This window comes from Rissa tridactyla, chromosome 1 (genome assembly GCF_028500815.1).
Source record: "Rissa tridactyla isolate bRisTri1 chromosome 1, bRisTri1.patW.cur.20221130, whole genome shotgun sequence".
Classification (NCBI taxonomy): domain Eukaryota; kingdom Metazoa; phylum Chordata; class Aves; order Charadriiformes; family Laridae; genus Rissa; species Rissa tridactyla.
The window spans coordinates 117661195-117677725 of NC_071466.1; the positions used below are offsets into that span (position 1 = coordinate 117661195).

General features: G+C 49.6%; 1 protein-coding gene across 2 annotated transcripts; it reads left to right on the forward strand.

Moving 5' to 3' along the window:
- Positions 1 to 132: 132 nt before the first annotated feature.
- Positions 133 to 16467, forward strand: TIMMDC1 (translocase of inner mitochondrial membrane domain containing 1). 2 transcript variants are annotated; one of them, XM_054206517.1, is made up of 8 exons: positions 133 to 291; positions 371 to 536; positions 1845 to 1933; positions 10190 to 10257; positions 11153 to 11231; positions 12643 to 12753; positions 13327 to 13446; positions 15845 to 16467. In XM_054206517.1, exons 1-7 carry the CDS (start codon positions 197 to 199, stop codon positions 13424 to 13426), a joined length of 708 nt encoding a protein of 235 aa, XP_054062492.1. In that variant the 5' UTR covers positions 133 to 196; the 3' UTR covers positions 13427 to 13446; positions 15845 to 16467. The 2 variants fall into 2 exon arrangements, with proteins under 2 accessions (XP_054062492.1, XP_054062484.1); XM_054206509.1 differs by lacking the exon at positions 15845 to 16467 and having other exon boundaries at positions 13327 to 14052.
- The last annotated feature ends 64 nt before the right edge of the window (positions 16468 to 16531 follow it).

Here is a 16531-nt window from a genome sequence, read left to right on the forward strand (position 1 = left end):
GATGGCGGTGGCGGGGACTTTCCTTCGGTCAGTGTCCTGCCTGAACCGGGGACCTTTTCCCTCCGTGTCCGAGTCCCCGCCCTCCCGCCCCCACTCAGAGGGGAGGCCGCTGCCGGAGGGGCAGCGCGGCCCGTCCCTGCCGTGCCCCGCCGGGGGGGCAGGTGGCGCTGGCGCTCCCGCCGCTGGCCGTAGGGCCATGGCGGCGGCTGTGGGCGCTCCGCCGCAGTTCGGCCGCCCGGCGCCGCCGCCGCAGACGGGCTGGGAACGGCTCAGCGAGCTCTGGCGGCGAGAGTGAGCAGCGGGGCGGGCTGGGGTGGGCCGGGCCGGACCCCGCGCCTCAGCACTGCCCTTCCCTTTCTTTCCCTTGCAGCGAGCGGCAGCGCTACCCGGAGGAGACGGTGAACATCGCCAAGTCGGCCTTCACCGCGGGAGTGGTGGGCTGGGTGTACGGCGGGCTGCCGGCCTTCTACCAGGCCCGCAGGGCCTTCATCGAGGGCAGCCAGGGAGAGCTCTTCCAGAACCGCGCCGATGCCGTGGTACGAGCCCGCCCAGGGGAGGGGGCGGTGGGGAAGCGGCCGGGGCTGCCGCCGGGGGCGGGCGGCGGGGCGTCCCCGAGCCCCGCACAGGCCCCGGTCGGGCGGTGGAAGGTGGCGTGTGGGGCCCGCAGTTTGCGGTGGCGCCGGGAACCCTCGGGAGGCGCGTAGCCCTGAGGTGGTGTTGGGGTGTGTGTGTGTGTGTCTGGTTTTAATACCCTTTGGGGAAAAATTAAGGGCCATGTGTTTGCTGCACGTGTGTAAATGATGCACCGGCTGCTGCCGGAGTCACCTGCGCCCTGTCACCCAAGTTCTGCAGGGTTAGCTTAAAAGAAGTTGTCCTTAGTCAGAGAAAAAGTTGGTAAGTTGGTTCTGTTACACGGCTAGTTAACACATATTGGAAAGTCTCTTGGCTTTTACATTTTAGTGGGTTTGCCAAGAGGCGTCACTCCATAGTGGGAGACCGGTGTTGTCCTCTTACCTTATTAATGTGAGTTATTTTAAGACCATTTAAAATTCTTTTAGCTTATCACTTGACACCTCACAGCAAAGAACATTTGTGGCATTTTATGAATGTATTTGAACTTCTAGGGGGTTGCTAGTCAGTCAAAATGTTGATTACCTGGATTATTAGGAAAAAAAAACCCAACTAAACACTTTAAAAATCTGCCTTATTTTATGTAATTCACTATTTAGAGCGGCCTGCAAAGTGTGGGCGCCCGGCTACACTCTGTCCTCCTGCTGACTCTCGTGTGTGTCTGCACCTGAGCTAAACCCCTTACACCACAGGCACTGGAGGAGGGAGTTTATTTTCTCTCACGATATTAACTGGAAGATTTTTAATTTTCATGAAGCTTCTGTTTATGACAGCTTTTTAAAAGCTGCTGGTTGCCAAACTTGTAAGCGCCAGTGCTAACCTGCAGAGCTTGGTGGTCTCTTAGTGTTTAAAGTAGGTGGTTATTATTATGAGGTGAACTTATAATAACAAAGAATTAGTTTCTGGTTCGTCCCCCCTTCCTTCTCTGCTGCTCTCCTGTGCTGTCCTCAGAGGGCTCTTCCCGTCCCCCCTGGAGTGTTCCAGCACCAGGATTGGTAAAGAACAGTTGACGTTACGAACTGGAATTAATTCTTGCTTTTCCTGTTGGCGGCTGGGGCAAACGTCAGTGGCTGTTCCTCCAGAGACAAGCAGCGTGATCCCTGAGGGTCGGGGCGTCGTTCCCGAGTGACCCATCGGGAATACCCCGGGTGGGTGGTGCTGGCGAGGGGGAGCGGGTCTGCGGGACCTGTAACCCCTCTCCTCTCTCCCCCCAGCAATCCGCGCATCGGGCCGGTCTCAGGAGTTTCATCCGCTACGGCTGGCGCTGGAGCTGGAGAGTCGCCGCTTTTGTGACAATATTCAAGTAAGCATTTCCCTGGGGGCTGGTGGGAGAAGCGCTGGCTTACGCTGAAGGACGAGGGGCAAGGAGCCCTTCCTGCCACCAGTGTGCTCCTTGAGGGACTGCTGGTGACCAATTGAGGCTCAAGGAGTTGTGTTAACAGTGATAAGGGGTGAATGTGAAGAGGATTTAACCTTTTTTAAATTATCCCAGGTGTCCGATCTTCTAATGAACCAACGCAAAACTAAAACTGGAAAAGCCCTGTTCCTTACATCTAATCCGTGCTGTTATTGGCGTGAATACTGTTCTTCCCTGTACTTGACAGCTTCTTTCTGCTTTTGCCTCATCTCTCTTTTTTTTTTTTTTTTTTTTTTTTCATTTTTCTCTCTGGAAGGGTGTTACAGTGTGTTGGCTGTTTCTGGAAGAGCTTTCTATCCCACCCTAATTTTTCTCTTTTTTGTTATGTCTCATTACTCCTAGTTTGTACACGCTAGCGTTACTCACAGTTCTTTGTTCTAGTCCTCAATGCTTGCAGATGGTCATCTTCTTATGAACATCAGACCTACCGGTTGTATATACCGCTTTAGGCCTTCACATTTTTCCTGCACACCCACCCAACGCAGAGATAGTGTTCCGCTTCCTTGATTTTCTCCCTCAGATGTGTCAATGCATTTCTCACAATGTAGCATCAAACTCGGCACGCTCTTCCAAGTAAAGCCCTTTTAAACTACGAATATCTCCTTCCCCAATGTTCAAAATGGTAAATTTATGTGTAGTCCTAAACCTGCATTGACTGTATCTGTGGGTATGTTGTGTCTAAATTCCCATTCTGCTTTTAAGGTTAAGATATTGACTAGCATTGTTTTATATTTCCATCTCCTAATTTTTTTTGTTCCTTTCTGGGCTTCTTCCCCGATCTCTCTTGGTTTCTTTGGCTCCTTTTGGTTTAGCGTCTGGTCTTAGGTTTAGTTAGCGTACCGTTTGCTTTCTCTCCTGGAGCTTTGGGTTTCTTTAGATTTTCCTGGGCTTGGCGTGTGCCGTGGTTTAGCCTCAGATGGCAACAAAGAACCACGTGTCGCTCGCTCGTGCCTTCCAAACACAGGAAGAATCGTAAGAAAAGGCAAGACTCTTGGGTTGAGACAAAGGCAGTTTAACAGAACAGCAAAGGGAACAGGCAAACAACAACAACAACAACACGGATAGGGGAATATACAAACGCGATTACGGAACCGCCGCTCCCCCGCCGCTCGCCGGCCGCCGGCCGGACCCGGGCCGCCCCAGCCCGCTTTTAAGCAGCAACTTCCTGCCCCCTCCCCCGGCAGCTCAGGGTGGGCGTGGCTCACATGGCATGGAATACCAGGAAAAGTTAACCCTATCCCCACCGGAACCAGGACATTATCCACCCCTTATTCCATACCATCTATGCCATGCCCAGCAGGTTCCAATGAATTGCCACCACTTTCCCCTGTTATATATATATATATACACACATATAATACCCTTAGTTTATGGGTCATCCCTCCAAAGTGTCCGTTGAGTTCTTTTAATCCACGGCTTTGGGCTCCATCTGTTAGAACAGTCTCTCAGGGCAGGTGAGATGCTGGGTGGTGCTGGTCTGTTGCATGCTGTATTTTTCGGAGCTTGTGACTGGTGCACCTGGTGTGGCTCATGCACGCAGTCTGTAGGCTGAAGATGTAGATCTTGAGGAAACTGCTATAACAGCACACAATCTGATTCATTGGCTATTCTCGCCCAAAATCAAATCTCCATGAGGTACACATCGGACTTCCCCATCCTTCCGCATCACCCACCAAGTGCACCCAGGTCCTTGGGCAAAAGCAATCCCACGAATGGGTTTGCCTTTGCCTGAGGCAGGACTAACCCAGACTGTCTTCCCTAGCATATTCTTCATGTGCACTACGGGGACTTTATCCCCTTCTACAGTACGTGGAAGTTTTGATTGGGCAGGGCCAGCCCGATTGTTAGATCCCCTGGTGTTAACTAGCCAGGTAGCTTTTGCTAAATGCGTATCCCAGTGTTTGAAAGTCCCACCACCCATTGCTCTCAGCGTAGTTTTTAACAGTCCATTGTATCGTTCTATCTTCCCAGAGGCTGGGGCGTGATAGGGGATGTGATACACCCACTCGATACCATGCTCTTTGGCCCAGGTGTCTATGAGGCTGTTTCGGAAATGAGTCCCATTGTCCGACTCAATTCTCTCTGGGGTACCATGTCGCCACAGGACTTGCTTTTCAAGGCCCAGGATAGTGTTCCGGGCAGTGGCATGGGGCACAGGGTATGTTTCCAGCCATCCAGTGGTTGCTTCCACCATTGTGAGCACATAGCGCTTGCCTTGACGGGTTTGTGGCAGCGTGATATAATCAATCTGCCAGGCCTCCCCATATTTGTATTTCAGCCATCGCCCTCCATACCAAAGAGGCTTCAAACGCTTGGCTTGTTTGATCGCAGCGCATGTCTCACATTCATGGATGACCTGTGCAATAGTGTCCATGGTCAAGTCCACCCCTCGGTCACGAGCCCATCTATATGTCGCATCTCTCCCTTGATGGCCTGAGGAGTCATGGGCCCACCGAGCTATGAATAGTTCACCCTTATGTTGCCAGTCCAGATCCACCTGAGCCACTTCAATCCTAGCGGCCCGATCCACCTGCTGGTTGTTCTGATGTTCCTCCGTGGCCCGATTCTTTGGTACGTGGGCATCTACATGGCGTACTTTCACAACCAGATTCTCTATCCGGGCAGCAATATCTTGCCATAGGTCAGCAGCCCAGATGGGTTTGCCTCTGCGCTGCCAGTTGCCCTGCTTCCACTGCTGTAACCATCCCCACAGAGCATTTGCCACCATCCATGAGTCAGTGTAGAGATAAAGTACTGGCCATTTTTCTCGCTCAGCAATGTCCAAAGCCAGCTGAATAGCCTTCACCTCTGCAAACTGGCTCGATTCACCCTGTCCTTCACTGGCTTCTGCAACCCGTCGTGTAGGACTCCACACAGCAGCCTTCCACTTTCGATGCTTTCCCACAATACGGCAGGACCCATCAGTGAACAGGGCATATTTCTTCTCATTTTCTGGCAGTTTATTATATGGTGGGGCCTCTTCTGCACGCGTCACCTCCTCCTCTGGTGACATTCCGAAATCCTTGCCTTCTGGCCAGTCCATGATCACTTCCAGAATTCCCGGGCGACTGGGGTTTCCCATTCGAGTTCGCTGCGTGATCAGTGCAATCCACTTACTCCATGTAGCATCGGTTGCATGATGTGTGGTGGGGACCCTTTCTTTGAACATCCAACCCAGCACCGGCAGTCGAGGTGCTAAGAGGAGCTGTGCTTCTGTACCAACCACTTCCGAAGCAGCTCGAACCCCTTCATATGCTGCCAATATCTCTTTTTCTGTTGGAGTGTAGCGGGCTTCGGATCCTCTGTATCCACGACTCCAAAACCCTAGGGGTCGACCTCGAGTCTCCCCTGGTGCTTTCTGCCAGAGGCTCCAGGTAGGGCCGTTCTCCCCGGCTGCGGTGTAGAGCACATTTTTAACATCTTGTCCTGCCCGGACTGGCCCCAGGGCCACTGCATGGACTATTTCCTGTTTGATTTGTTCAAAAGCTTGTCGTTGCTCAGGACCCCATTTAAAATCATTCTTCTTCCGGGTTACTTGATACAGAGGGCTTACAATTAGACTGTAATCTGGGATATGCATTCTCCAAAAACCCACAATACCTAAGAAAGCCTGTGTTTCCTTTTTACTAGTTGGTGGAGACATAGCTGCTATTTTGTTGATCACATCCATTGGAATCTGACGGCGTCCATCTTGCCATTTTATTCCTAAAAACTGGATCTCCTGCGCAGGTCCCTTGACCTTACTTCGCTTTATAGCAAAACCAGCGTTCAGAAGGATTTGGACTATTTTACTCCCTTTCTCAAAAACTTCTTCTGCTGTGTTTCCCCATACAATGATGTCATCAATGTACTGCAGATGTTCTGGAGCTTCACCCTGTTCCAGTGCAGTCTGGATCAGTCCATGGCAAATGGTGGGGCTGTGTTTCCACCCCTGGGGCAGTCGATTCCAGGTGTATTGGATGCCCCTCCAAGTGAAAGCAAACTGTGGCCTGCACTCTGCTGCCAAAGGGATTGAGAAAAATGCATTCGCTATATCAATCGTGGCATACCACTTGGCTGCCTTGGACTCCAGTTCGTACTGGAGTTCTAGCATGTCCGGCACAGCAGCACTCAGCGGTGGCGTGACTTCATTCAGACCACGATAGTCTACAGTTAGCCTCCACTCTCCATTAGATTTTCGCACCGGCCATATGGGACTGTTAAAGGGTGAGCGAGTCTTGCTGATCACTCCTTGAACCTCTAGTTGACGAATCAGCTCATGGATGGGAATCAGAGAGTCTCGGTTAGTGCGATACTGCCGCCGATGCACCGTTGTGGTAGCAATCGGCACCTGTTGTTCTTTGACCCTCAACAACCCCACAACAGAAGAATCCTCTGAGAGACCAGGCAAGGCAGACAACTGTTTAACTTCCTCTGTCTCCAAAGCAGCTATGCCAAAGGCCCAGCGGTACCCTTTTGGGTCCTTAAAATACCCTCTCCTGAGGTAATCTATACCAAGGATGCATGGAGCCTCTGGGCCAGTCACAATGGGATGCTTTTGCCACTCATTCCCAGTTAGGCTCACTTCTGCCTCCAGTACAGTCAACTCTTGGGATCCCCCTGTCACCCCAGAAATACAAATGGGTTCTGCCCCTCTATAGCTTGATGGTATTAAAGTACACTGCGCACCCGTGTCCACTAGAGCCTTATACTCCTGTGGGTCTGATGTGCCAGGCCATCGAATCCACACCGTCCAATAAACCCGGTTATCCCTTTCCTCCACCTGGCCGGAGGCAGGGCCCCCCTAATACTGGTCATAGTATCCATTACTCACTTCTTGCATAAATGACTTGGAAGTTCCTTCAAGAGGATCAGAAGCAAGATCAAGCCTTCTGCTTTGTCTGGGGAACGGCCCACTGGAAACTGGGGCGGCACTTTTCCTGGAGGGATCCCCTTTTGTGGTTGTCCTTCCTTGCAACTCCTGTACCCGTGTCCGCAGGATCGAAGTAGGTTGTCCGTCCCACTTCCTCATGTCCTCTCCGTGGTCCCGCAGGTAGAACCACAGGGTGCCTCGTGGTGCGTACCCTCTGTACTCTCTCTCTTGAGTGGGGAAATGCCTGCTTCTAATAGCTGAGATGCTGGCCCGTGCAGGTGGGGAGTAGGACATATTCTCTTCAAGTTGCTGGACCTTCCGCGACAGTTTCTCCACAGCTGAGACAAGGGGGGAAGAGAGACTTTCTTCATATCGCCGGAGCCGGCCAGCTACCTCATCCACCGTTGGTCCCTCTTCACCTTTCCATTCCATTACTGCCAGGGAGTTGGCATATGACGATGGTGCGCTCCGTACAAACTTCCGCCACATGGGCCTTGTGCATCGCACCTCATCAGGGTCTGTGGGTAAGTCTGCATTGTCCAAGTCATAATAAATCATCTCCCGCACGGCTAATTCTCTCAGGTACTGGATACCTCTTTCCATGGTAGTCCACTTGCTTGGCTGACATACAACATCCTCACTGAAGGGGTACCTCTCCCTCACGCCTAACAGGAGTCGTTTCCAGAGGCTGAGGGCTTGGGTCTTTTTCCCGATCGCCTTGTCAATGCCGCCTTCCCTAGACAGGGATCCCAGCTGCCTGGCCTCCCTACCCTCTAATTCCAGGCTACTGGCCCCATTATCCCAGCACCGGAGCAGCCAGGTGACAATGTGCTCGCCTGAAAGTCGGCTAAAATCTTTTCGCATATCCCGCAGCTCACTCAAGGATAGGGATCGAGTAATTATCTCTGGTTCTGCCTCTTCCTCCTGCTCTCGTGATGGCCCTGGTTCATCATCATCTCTTACTAAGCGAACTGATTTCTTTGTGTACTTCTTCTTCTGTATGGGGGCAACTGATACTGGCATGGGTTGGTTCCCTGGTTCAGTGGCAGTGGCTACCACGGGGGTTGCAGTAGCCGCAGTGTCTGTCGCAAGGATTGCAGTAGCCGCAGTGTCTGTCGCAAGGATTGCAGTAGCCGCAGGGGCCGCCGCAGGGGCTGCAGCAGCCACAGGGGCCGCCGCAGGGGCCGCCGCAGGGGCTGCAGCAGCCACAGGGGCCGCCGCAGGGGCCGCCGCAGGGGCTGCAGCAGCCGCAGGGGCCGCCGCAGGTCTGGTTTCCATCTCTTCCCCTTGAGGGTGCTGCATAATTCTGAGCAGTGCCTGGTAGATACTGGCCAGGGCCCAGCACAGCGCGGTGAGTTGTGCCTCTCTAGAATAGCCACAGCATTTTCCCTTCAAATATTCTACCACTTTATCAGGGTCCTGTAATTGTTCAGGGGTGAAGTCCCAGACCATTGGAGGTGAGTAGTTCTCTAGGTACCTGCCCATGCTCTCCCACATGCCATGCCACCCCTGACTATCCAGCCTCGGAGCAGATCTCCGGGTGGTAGTCTTAAATAGTCGCTTAACCCAAAACAAGACCTGGAACGTATTCAGGAGACATAGCACTACGAACACGCTAGTTTGAGTATCCCAAGGATATTCAAAATTCTCAAAAGCTGTCATACCTGACCCGAAGGAGAAAAGGGAGGCAAAAGGGCTGGGGAAATTATTAACAAATTCTGAGAGACGGTGTCCAATGTACGGACAGGACAGCAAAACCGCATAAACACCCCAAAATAGCCGTCTGAACAGTGATGTTATCATATCATAAACAGATATCGCACAGGACAGCAGAATGATAATCCTCATCCCTGTTCCAGACATGGTAAACAGCATCGCAGGGAGTACATAAGCCATATAGGAATTTATGTAACACAGCCATGAGAACAAACCAAGCAACATGATGACCAGTGACTACTTACCTAATAAAATAAATGCATACAAAAAAAAAACCAAAACCGTTTTTTCCACGTTCTAGTTGGATTCTGTCGTTATCTCAACCCTTCGTGCCCCACGTTGGGCGCCAAAAGGACTGCCGTGGTTTAGCCTCAGATGGCAACAAAGAACCACGTGTCGCTCGCTCGTGCCTTCCAAACACAGGAAGAATCGTAAGAAAAGGCAAGACTCTTGGGTTGAGACAAAGGCAGTTTAACAGAACAGCAAAGGGAACAGGCAAACAACAACAACAACACGGATAGGGGAATATACAAACGCGATTACGGAACCGCCGCTCCCCCGCCGCTCACCGGCCGGACCCGGGCCGCCCCAGCCCGCTTTTAAGCAGCAACTTCCTGCCCCCTCCCCCGGCAGCTCAGGGTGGGCGTGGCTCACATGGCATGGAATACCAGGAAAAGTTAACCCTATCCCCACCGGAACCAGGACAGCGTGTAACCTCGTCGTCTTCCACCAGATGTCTCCCCTGCCGTCAGATCGTTGCCCTTTTCCACCACCTCTTTGTAAAAAAGGCTTTGAAAGAAGATATTTGCCGCTCCCTGTTCATTGTTTCTGTAAAGTTCGGGTTGAAGAATTTTGTCCTGTGGTTGTGCAAATTTTGAGTTTTGCCGTTTAAAAGCAAATTTTTCAGTTTGACCCTGCGCAAAGGCTGGGGTGAGGTGACGGTGCTGGGAAGGAGAGGAAGGTCACTGCTGACTCGTAGGTGTCATGGCAGGAGGCTGGCTAACGTGCTGGGGAGGATGTGGCTGCCGAAGCGAGAACAGAGAGTGTTTTGGGGCTTAACTGATGTTTTTGGAGGAGATGGTGTACCTCCCCTGGTGGGAGATCTCATGCCGCAAGAGTCGGTGACCCTGCTGATGTCACGAGTGCGACTTGCCTCTAGGGGTGGGGACTGTCTGTCAGGCAAGACCTTCCCCACACATGGATTCAGCTTCTGGGGGTAAAGGTCCTACATCAGGACTGACGTGACTGACAGGACCTTTGCATTGCTCGATTCCTTTTGTCCTTGAATATACAATGGAAAAAAATAAATATCCATGATTAAAAAGAAAAAGAAAGAATACCTCAGAATCCTGGTATTCCCTGGCCTCTGGCTGCACGGCTGCCTGCGGTAAAGTCACAGAAATCAAGGCGCTTGTGGCTGGCCCGTGTGCGCTCCGGACAGATGGGCAACAAGGCAGTTAGAGGCAGCCTGAGGGCTGGCTTAATGAAACCCAGCTTTATTTCAGGCTGTGTTTTGCTACCTGTCTTTTTTCCCATGTGCAACCGCTGTCTTCTTCTCTGCCTTATCTTTGCAGCACGGTGAGCACCGGTCTGTCTGTGTACCGCAATAAAACCACCATCGGTAATTTCGCTTCGGCAGGAGGTAAGACTGCTGTGTCTCCATGTACTTTCCTCTTTATGAGCAAGGGTCGTAAACGGAAAAGCATAAGCAGAAATCCCTGTTCTTTGGATTTGAGTGGGTCTCTATAGCTTCTGTGCTCCTGGGTTTTCTTTCCTGTTCTACAGGCTGCTATTGGGACTTTGCTCCCTTGTTTAACTGCTGCCTGCCTTTATTTGTAACACAGAAATATCAATGCGCTTCTGAAACCATTGGGGAGTTTTGTGGTTATCAGTTCACCTTCAAAATACTTGCTGGAGTTTTTTGGGTGAAAAATGCTTGTGTAGGGTAAAGGCAACACTTAGTGCATACACTTAGTGCTCTCATAACCACCTACTTAGCAGGGAAAGCATTTCTTATTTCCACTCTTCATAACAGTTCAGTGGCTGTTTATAAACTACCCTTTTCATGCTAAGTTTTGCATGTCCGCTTTTGGCAACAGGGCTCCGGGTAAGTCGTCTGCTTGTTCAGTTTTACAGCCTTTATTGCCTTTGCAGTTGGATACGCGTTTTACAGATCTTTTCTGCCGTACATGGCAGCTACTATTATTAGCTGCTGTTGAGCCAAAAAAAGGGGGGGGGGAGGGATCATGCTCCAGCCTGGAGAGAGTTGTACTTTCCTAGATACTTTTACTTCTTAGCATTTCTTGGGGAGTTTTCCTGAAGCAGAGGGAGCTTTGTGCGGTGTTTTGGTGCAGAGACCGTGGTGAGGGTCCCTCCCGCTGGCCACGGCACTTGGTTTCTGCTCTATTAAAAGTAAATGTCAGCTCACGGAGAGGAGAAATGCAGTAAAGCAGCTCCCTCCGTCTGTATGTGATGGCGGGTGGGGGGCTGTTTGTGGTTTCAGTGTGTTTGTGGTTTTTTTTTTTTTTTTCCTCTAGCCTTCGCAGGAGCCCTTTTTAGAATGCACTTGGGCCTGCAGGGACTGGCAGGCGGCTTCGTGTTCGGAACAGCGTTTGGGTGAGTTGCGACTGCTGCCGATGAGCGGTCAAGACATGGCTGCTCTTTAAGGGTGCTTGTTAGACGGTGGCCTCACACACCAAGCCGTGAATCATAGGTGTGGCTACACAAGCTTCCCTTCCTCTCTTGCCTTGAGGAATTTTCTGTATCTCTCTTGGGACCTCATGATGATGACTTTTCTTCCAACCTTTAAACTGTTTTTTCTCCTTCTTTTTTCTTGATTTGTGTTTTGCTGCTTCCTTGGCGATAAGAACTCAGTGCTCTCAGTAGAGCATCTGACTTGCTGCTATTTGCTTGTTAGAGAAGAGACTAACTCCTGTTAAATAGGGAATTACCAGGATAGGTTATAGGCGTGTCTCCTGTCTCCCTTCCTGGGTGTGGTCACTGATGAGCCCAATGGTTGTGCGCAGAACCGTTGGACATCTGTTTTAAGGAACGGTGTTGTCTGTGGGTAAAGTCAGGAGTGTAAGACACAGCTTCTGGGCTCCCTTCTCAGCTTCATCAGCAACTGCTCCTGTAGCAGCCCAGAATCCAGATGGCACACAAGGGGTGTCGGATGTCATGATGACACCTTTTGAAGAAGGGGGCACCCTGGGAACTTCTAGGGCACCAGTTAGGAATCTGTGTAAAAAGCATTTTTTTACAAAATATGCTCCATCAAAGCCAAAATGTGGAGCAGCAGCCATTAGGAAATGCTGAGGAAGAAGCTGCATGGTTGGGCCGCACAACCCAAGGCTGTGAGGTGGCACATCTCTTCGTGTGTGTCTTGCAGTCATGTATCTTCTAAAGCTCCTAGGGGCATGGAGGAACCCGGGGTTCTCTCTCGGGGCCTCTGTCTGTCAGGACAATGACCTCTTAGCTCAGGAGAAGTCTGACTTTTTAAGCAGAGCTGGTATTTCTTCTCAAGGTACTGACTTGTGAATATCATCAGAAGTGAATTTGGAGATCCTGCCTGGACAAGAGCATGAGTTTTGTAGGTACTACTTAGCACTGTCAGGGTGGTGTCCACTGTGGGCATGCCTGGAAGCAGCCTAGGGACCTTTACAGATGAAAACACAAGTACCTCCAGAGCTCGACAGAAGCTAAGCAGGGGTGTGACTGTCTAAATTATGGGTTAGCTGATCTACAGGGGTTGTTTGGGCTCCTTAAATCTTTCCAACCCTTTGCCCTGTGTGTGCCTGTCAATGAGTAAATTCAAAATACATTATTGAAGGGGCTACACTGAGTCACGGCTGAAGACAGGCTGGCAGTAGAATAGGAGTATCTTAGTCTGTGCGATGTGAGTATTGGGGAATGTTATGCTCCACTGATCTGGTGGCTGGCCCCCGCATGCTCCTTTTGGTGATGCCAGTAAGTTATTACTGTTGCGTGTCCCCTGGGTGACTTGTGACTTTTCTGCTTCCTCCTTTAGGATCCCTGCAGGGGGCCTCCTAATGATGATGCAGAAGCTTGCCGGCGAGACGTTGCAGGAGAAGAGAAATCGTGAGCGCAGGGAGCTGTATGAACAGAAGTTAGCAGAGTGGTAAGGAACAGCTCTGCTGTTCGAGTCTTGGACTAGAAGTACATATAGGTCTGCGTGGTTCAAACATTTAAAGAAACCACAACACACTATGTTTTCTAAACCTTGGTTCTTCCACTCTTCAGTTTTTGGTGTGTTTCACATGCCAGTCTGAGAACTGCTGATTTAGTCTTCCCAGCCTTAGGTGTTGCCGCTTGTTTTGTAACAAGGTATTTTGTTAAAAATTCATGCCCCACTCCCCGAGCCCAGTAATTGCATCAGTTTTTCACTTTTGCAGTGGCCAAGATGACAAGCAGGACAAGCACATGAGTATTTCTTTACCAAAATTGAGAGAGACCAGAACTCTGTCTTTCTCTTCATTTTTGCCTTCTTTCCCTCCCTGTTAAAGAGAGGAAAGAAGGACGACAGCCGGAGGCTTTGGGGAGAAAAGGCTATGACACTGGTTGCGTGACATAGTAAAACTCAGAAATAGGGCCTGTTCTAAAGAAGCTTTTTAAGAGTTGGGATTCTGCAGTGATGCCTTTTTCAGGAGGATACAGGCATAAAATTACTTTGCACTCTCTATTCTCTTGTTAGGCAATCCAGGCTCAGTGTGACGAACGTCTTAGGTGAAATGGAAGGCAACACCCAGGAAGGACCGGAGACAGAGGGAGCAAGAGAATCTAGGAGCTACTGAGTCTTCCCCAGATCTCTGTTGTAAGCAGCTACAAAATATTTGTAGTTATTATGAGCATAAAAGGTTTCAATCTCTCTCATAAAAGAGTTTTGATCATAAAAGGTTTCAATCAAGGGGTCACGGAAGTCTTCTGTGAACACAGTTATATGCTGTGAAAAAGCATTTTGCTGAAAGCATTGTTCATGGATGCATATCACTGCACAAGAGCTTGGAAGGGCCAAACCTGTTCCACCTGAGAAGGTGGAAATGCACACTCTGCAGACTGGGAAGTGTCATCCAGGTTTGGCAGGGGGTGAAAGCAGCCCTAGAGCCTCTTCTAGAACCCATTTCACTGCTGAAAATGTCCAAACCACGGGAGGTGTAGAAATATTCAAGGTAAAAGGAGCCTATGAATAGTTTGGATGCTGAAGGTACCCTCATTCCAAAAGCTAATTACGCTCCGGTGAAAGCTGCTCTTCAGACAGGGCCTGAAGAATGTGCTGTCGGAGCCCAATATGGGCAGCACCAGAGCGAGCGCTTCTCCTCCTCTCGCCATGCCCCTCCCACAGCATGACCTGCCCTGTCTGGGACCAATGCTGTTCTGCTCACAGTGGTTTCTTGCAGAAAAAAAGACACTTGGTTCTACAGTGCTTGGCGTATTTTGCAGTCAATGTTGAGGAAGGGTGGAGGAGCTGGGGATGGTACGGAAATGCCCTGGAAAGGACACGTTTTGGGTTCCTCAGTAGGAGTGTGGCTGAGGGGGCCACAGAAAGGTTGGCTTGTTTCTGGTGGGTGGTGGTAGAACAACTGGCACTGTGGACAGTTTTAACAACAATAATTTCATTTGAAGGTTGGAAATTGGGGGATTACCTTTGGGGGAAATGAGGTTCGAGCCACTCAATAAAGCCATCTAGCAGTGGTGATTGTGTCCATAAGTTCTTTGTGTTAGTACAGTATGTACTTGACAGTATTTGTGTTAGGGAAACGTACTTGAGGGATATCCCCTGAGAAGAGCTCTATCCAAGATCCCACCAGTGAGCAGTGAAGTCTGGTGGCAGTGTCAGACATTCCTCTGTCCGGGAAGTAACAAAGACAAGAGCCAGGAGAGTGCTGGCTCTGTTTATTGTTCTGTACCAGAGATCAACTCTTAACTCGTAGCTGTTACCTATGGGTAGGGCTGAAGTTAATGTCATAATGGTCCGTACCCAGTGGGGCCAGCTGGCCCATCACCATTTCCCTCAAAGTGGAAGGTTGGAATTCTGGTCCCCTCTCTTCGTTGGGGCTTTTCTCCTATTAAAGGGAATTATAGCCAGGCAGGGGCTTCCGGCCTCCTTCCCACGAGAAAAGAGTAGTCAGTCTGTTCTGGTGGAATTCTTTCCTCTGATACAGCTGATGACTGTTGATTGAAATATGAAGTCGATTCCACAGAGCATATTCCACCCACCCAAAGCAGATTTTTGGCACAGCTTGCTTCCAAGAAGGTGGTGTGTTTTCTTGACTTCTGAAAAGAGCATTTTATTTTTTTAAACACCTCAGTGTAGTTCATTTTTCCATTGAAGAAATACGTGTGTTTCAGGGTTGTCATCAACCAGCTTTGATTTTCCTTTTCTATGTGTAAGTGAAGGATCCGAATAAGTAGAGATATGGATATGTTTCTCCCTCTTCCTGTTTTGAACTCTGCATTCATTGGTGACAGTAGTGTTACTGTCCTCTGCCCTCTCAAAAAACAAAATAGAAGGCCTTTCTGAGTTGCATTTTTGCCATTGTGGTTACACAGCAATGTTTTATCTTTTTTTTTTTTTATTATTATTTTCCTTTTTTTTTTTTTTTAATTTTTTGCTGTTACATCTCCACCTAATATCCCACACTGTTATCTGACCAGCAGTTCTGATGACATTTAGCCATGTCATTTCTCAGTCTCTCTCTATTCCTATTTTAGTGGTATTTGGTGTGATGCCTAAAGAATACTGATTTTCGTGTGTCTATGACCATTGAGGGAGGGGTGTTCTTCAGTGGCAGAGTAGGCAGAGCCAAGGTGTAGCAGCTGTGTGGATTTTCTCTCCATGTAAGGAAGGAAGAGCTGCTAGGCTGCTAGATGTCCTTATGCTGCACGTTAGCAAGGGGAAGCAGAGACTTCCATCTACACGCAGCTCAAGATTAGCAGCCATTTTTTGCTCCATTTCCCGCTGAATTTAGTCCCCTGCACTTCCTCATTTCTTGTCTTCAAAGTCACCCTCCAAACGGGGAGTGAAGAGTTGGTTCAGAGCTTATTTTTTAAATACAAATGTAAGGGATTCTTCACACCCCCACTCTCCCCGCCCCGCCCCCCGCCCCCAGCAAAAGCTCAGCACTGAAGTTATCGGTCCCCACTTCCAGAGCAGGTAACACAAGTAGCAGGGATACAGCGAGAACGTCTTACACTGGATTTTGCTTTTGCAGAAAACCTCCCTTTTTGGGAGGGCAAAGGAAGACCTGTTGCAAACGGAGTTGTCGAGCACCATAGCTACACTGCTTGGTTAATTCCTGACACATCAACAGGCACAAGAGATGTGGAAGTTACAAGTTGGGTACCTGAGTGCCGTGTTGTCATTGCTGTAGAGTTCGCCATACGGAGCTGTGTCTTGATGACAACTCTACCTGTTCAGCTTTACCAACCAGCTGCGTCACCTACCTTGGTGCTACACAGCCTACATTCTTAGCAGCTACAAAATGGTGGCTGAGCGTCGTGAATGATTGAAAGGCTTTACCACTTCCCAGCATATAGATCAGACATCTTTTATTACTGAGGAAAGGAAACTGAGTTTACCCTTTATTTTTTAATACAATTACGTGAGGAACCCCAGGAAAAAAATGTTATGTACAAAATACCTGCGATAAACAGAGCAACTCACCTGGTACAAAGACCCAGATATTAAGCTGAAAAGGTCTCACAGAAACCATTTGTGTGCAATTCACTGAATACAGCATAAGGCAATAGAAAACATGATTCATAGTATAAGTGCTTAAGGAAAAAATAAATCAAATAACCGCCCATCGAGAATATAAAAACAAACTGAGGCTAACCATATCTTGTTTCCTTTAGAAGGACTTACTTAAAGTGTCACAGGAGTCTGTGGTAGAAAGGTT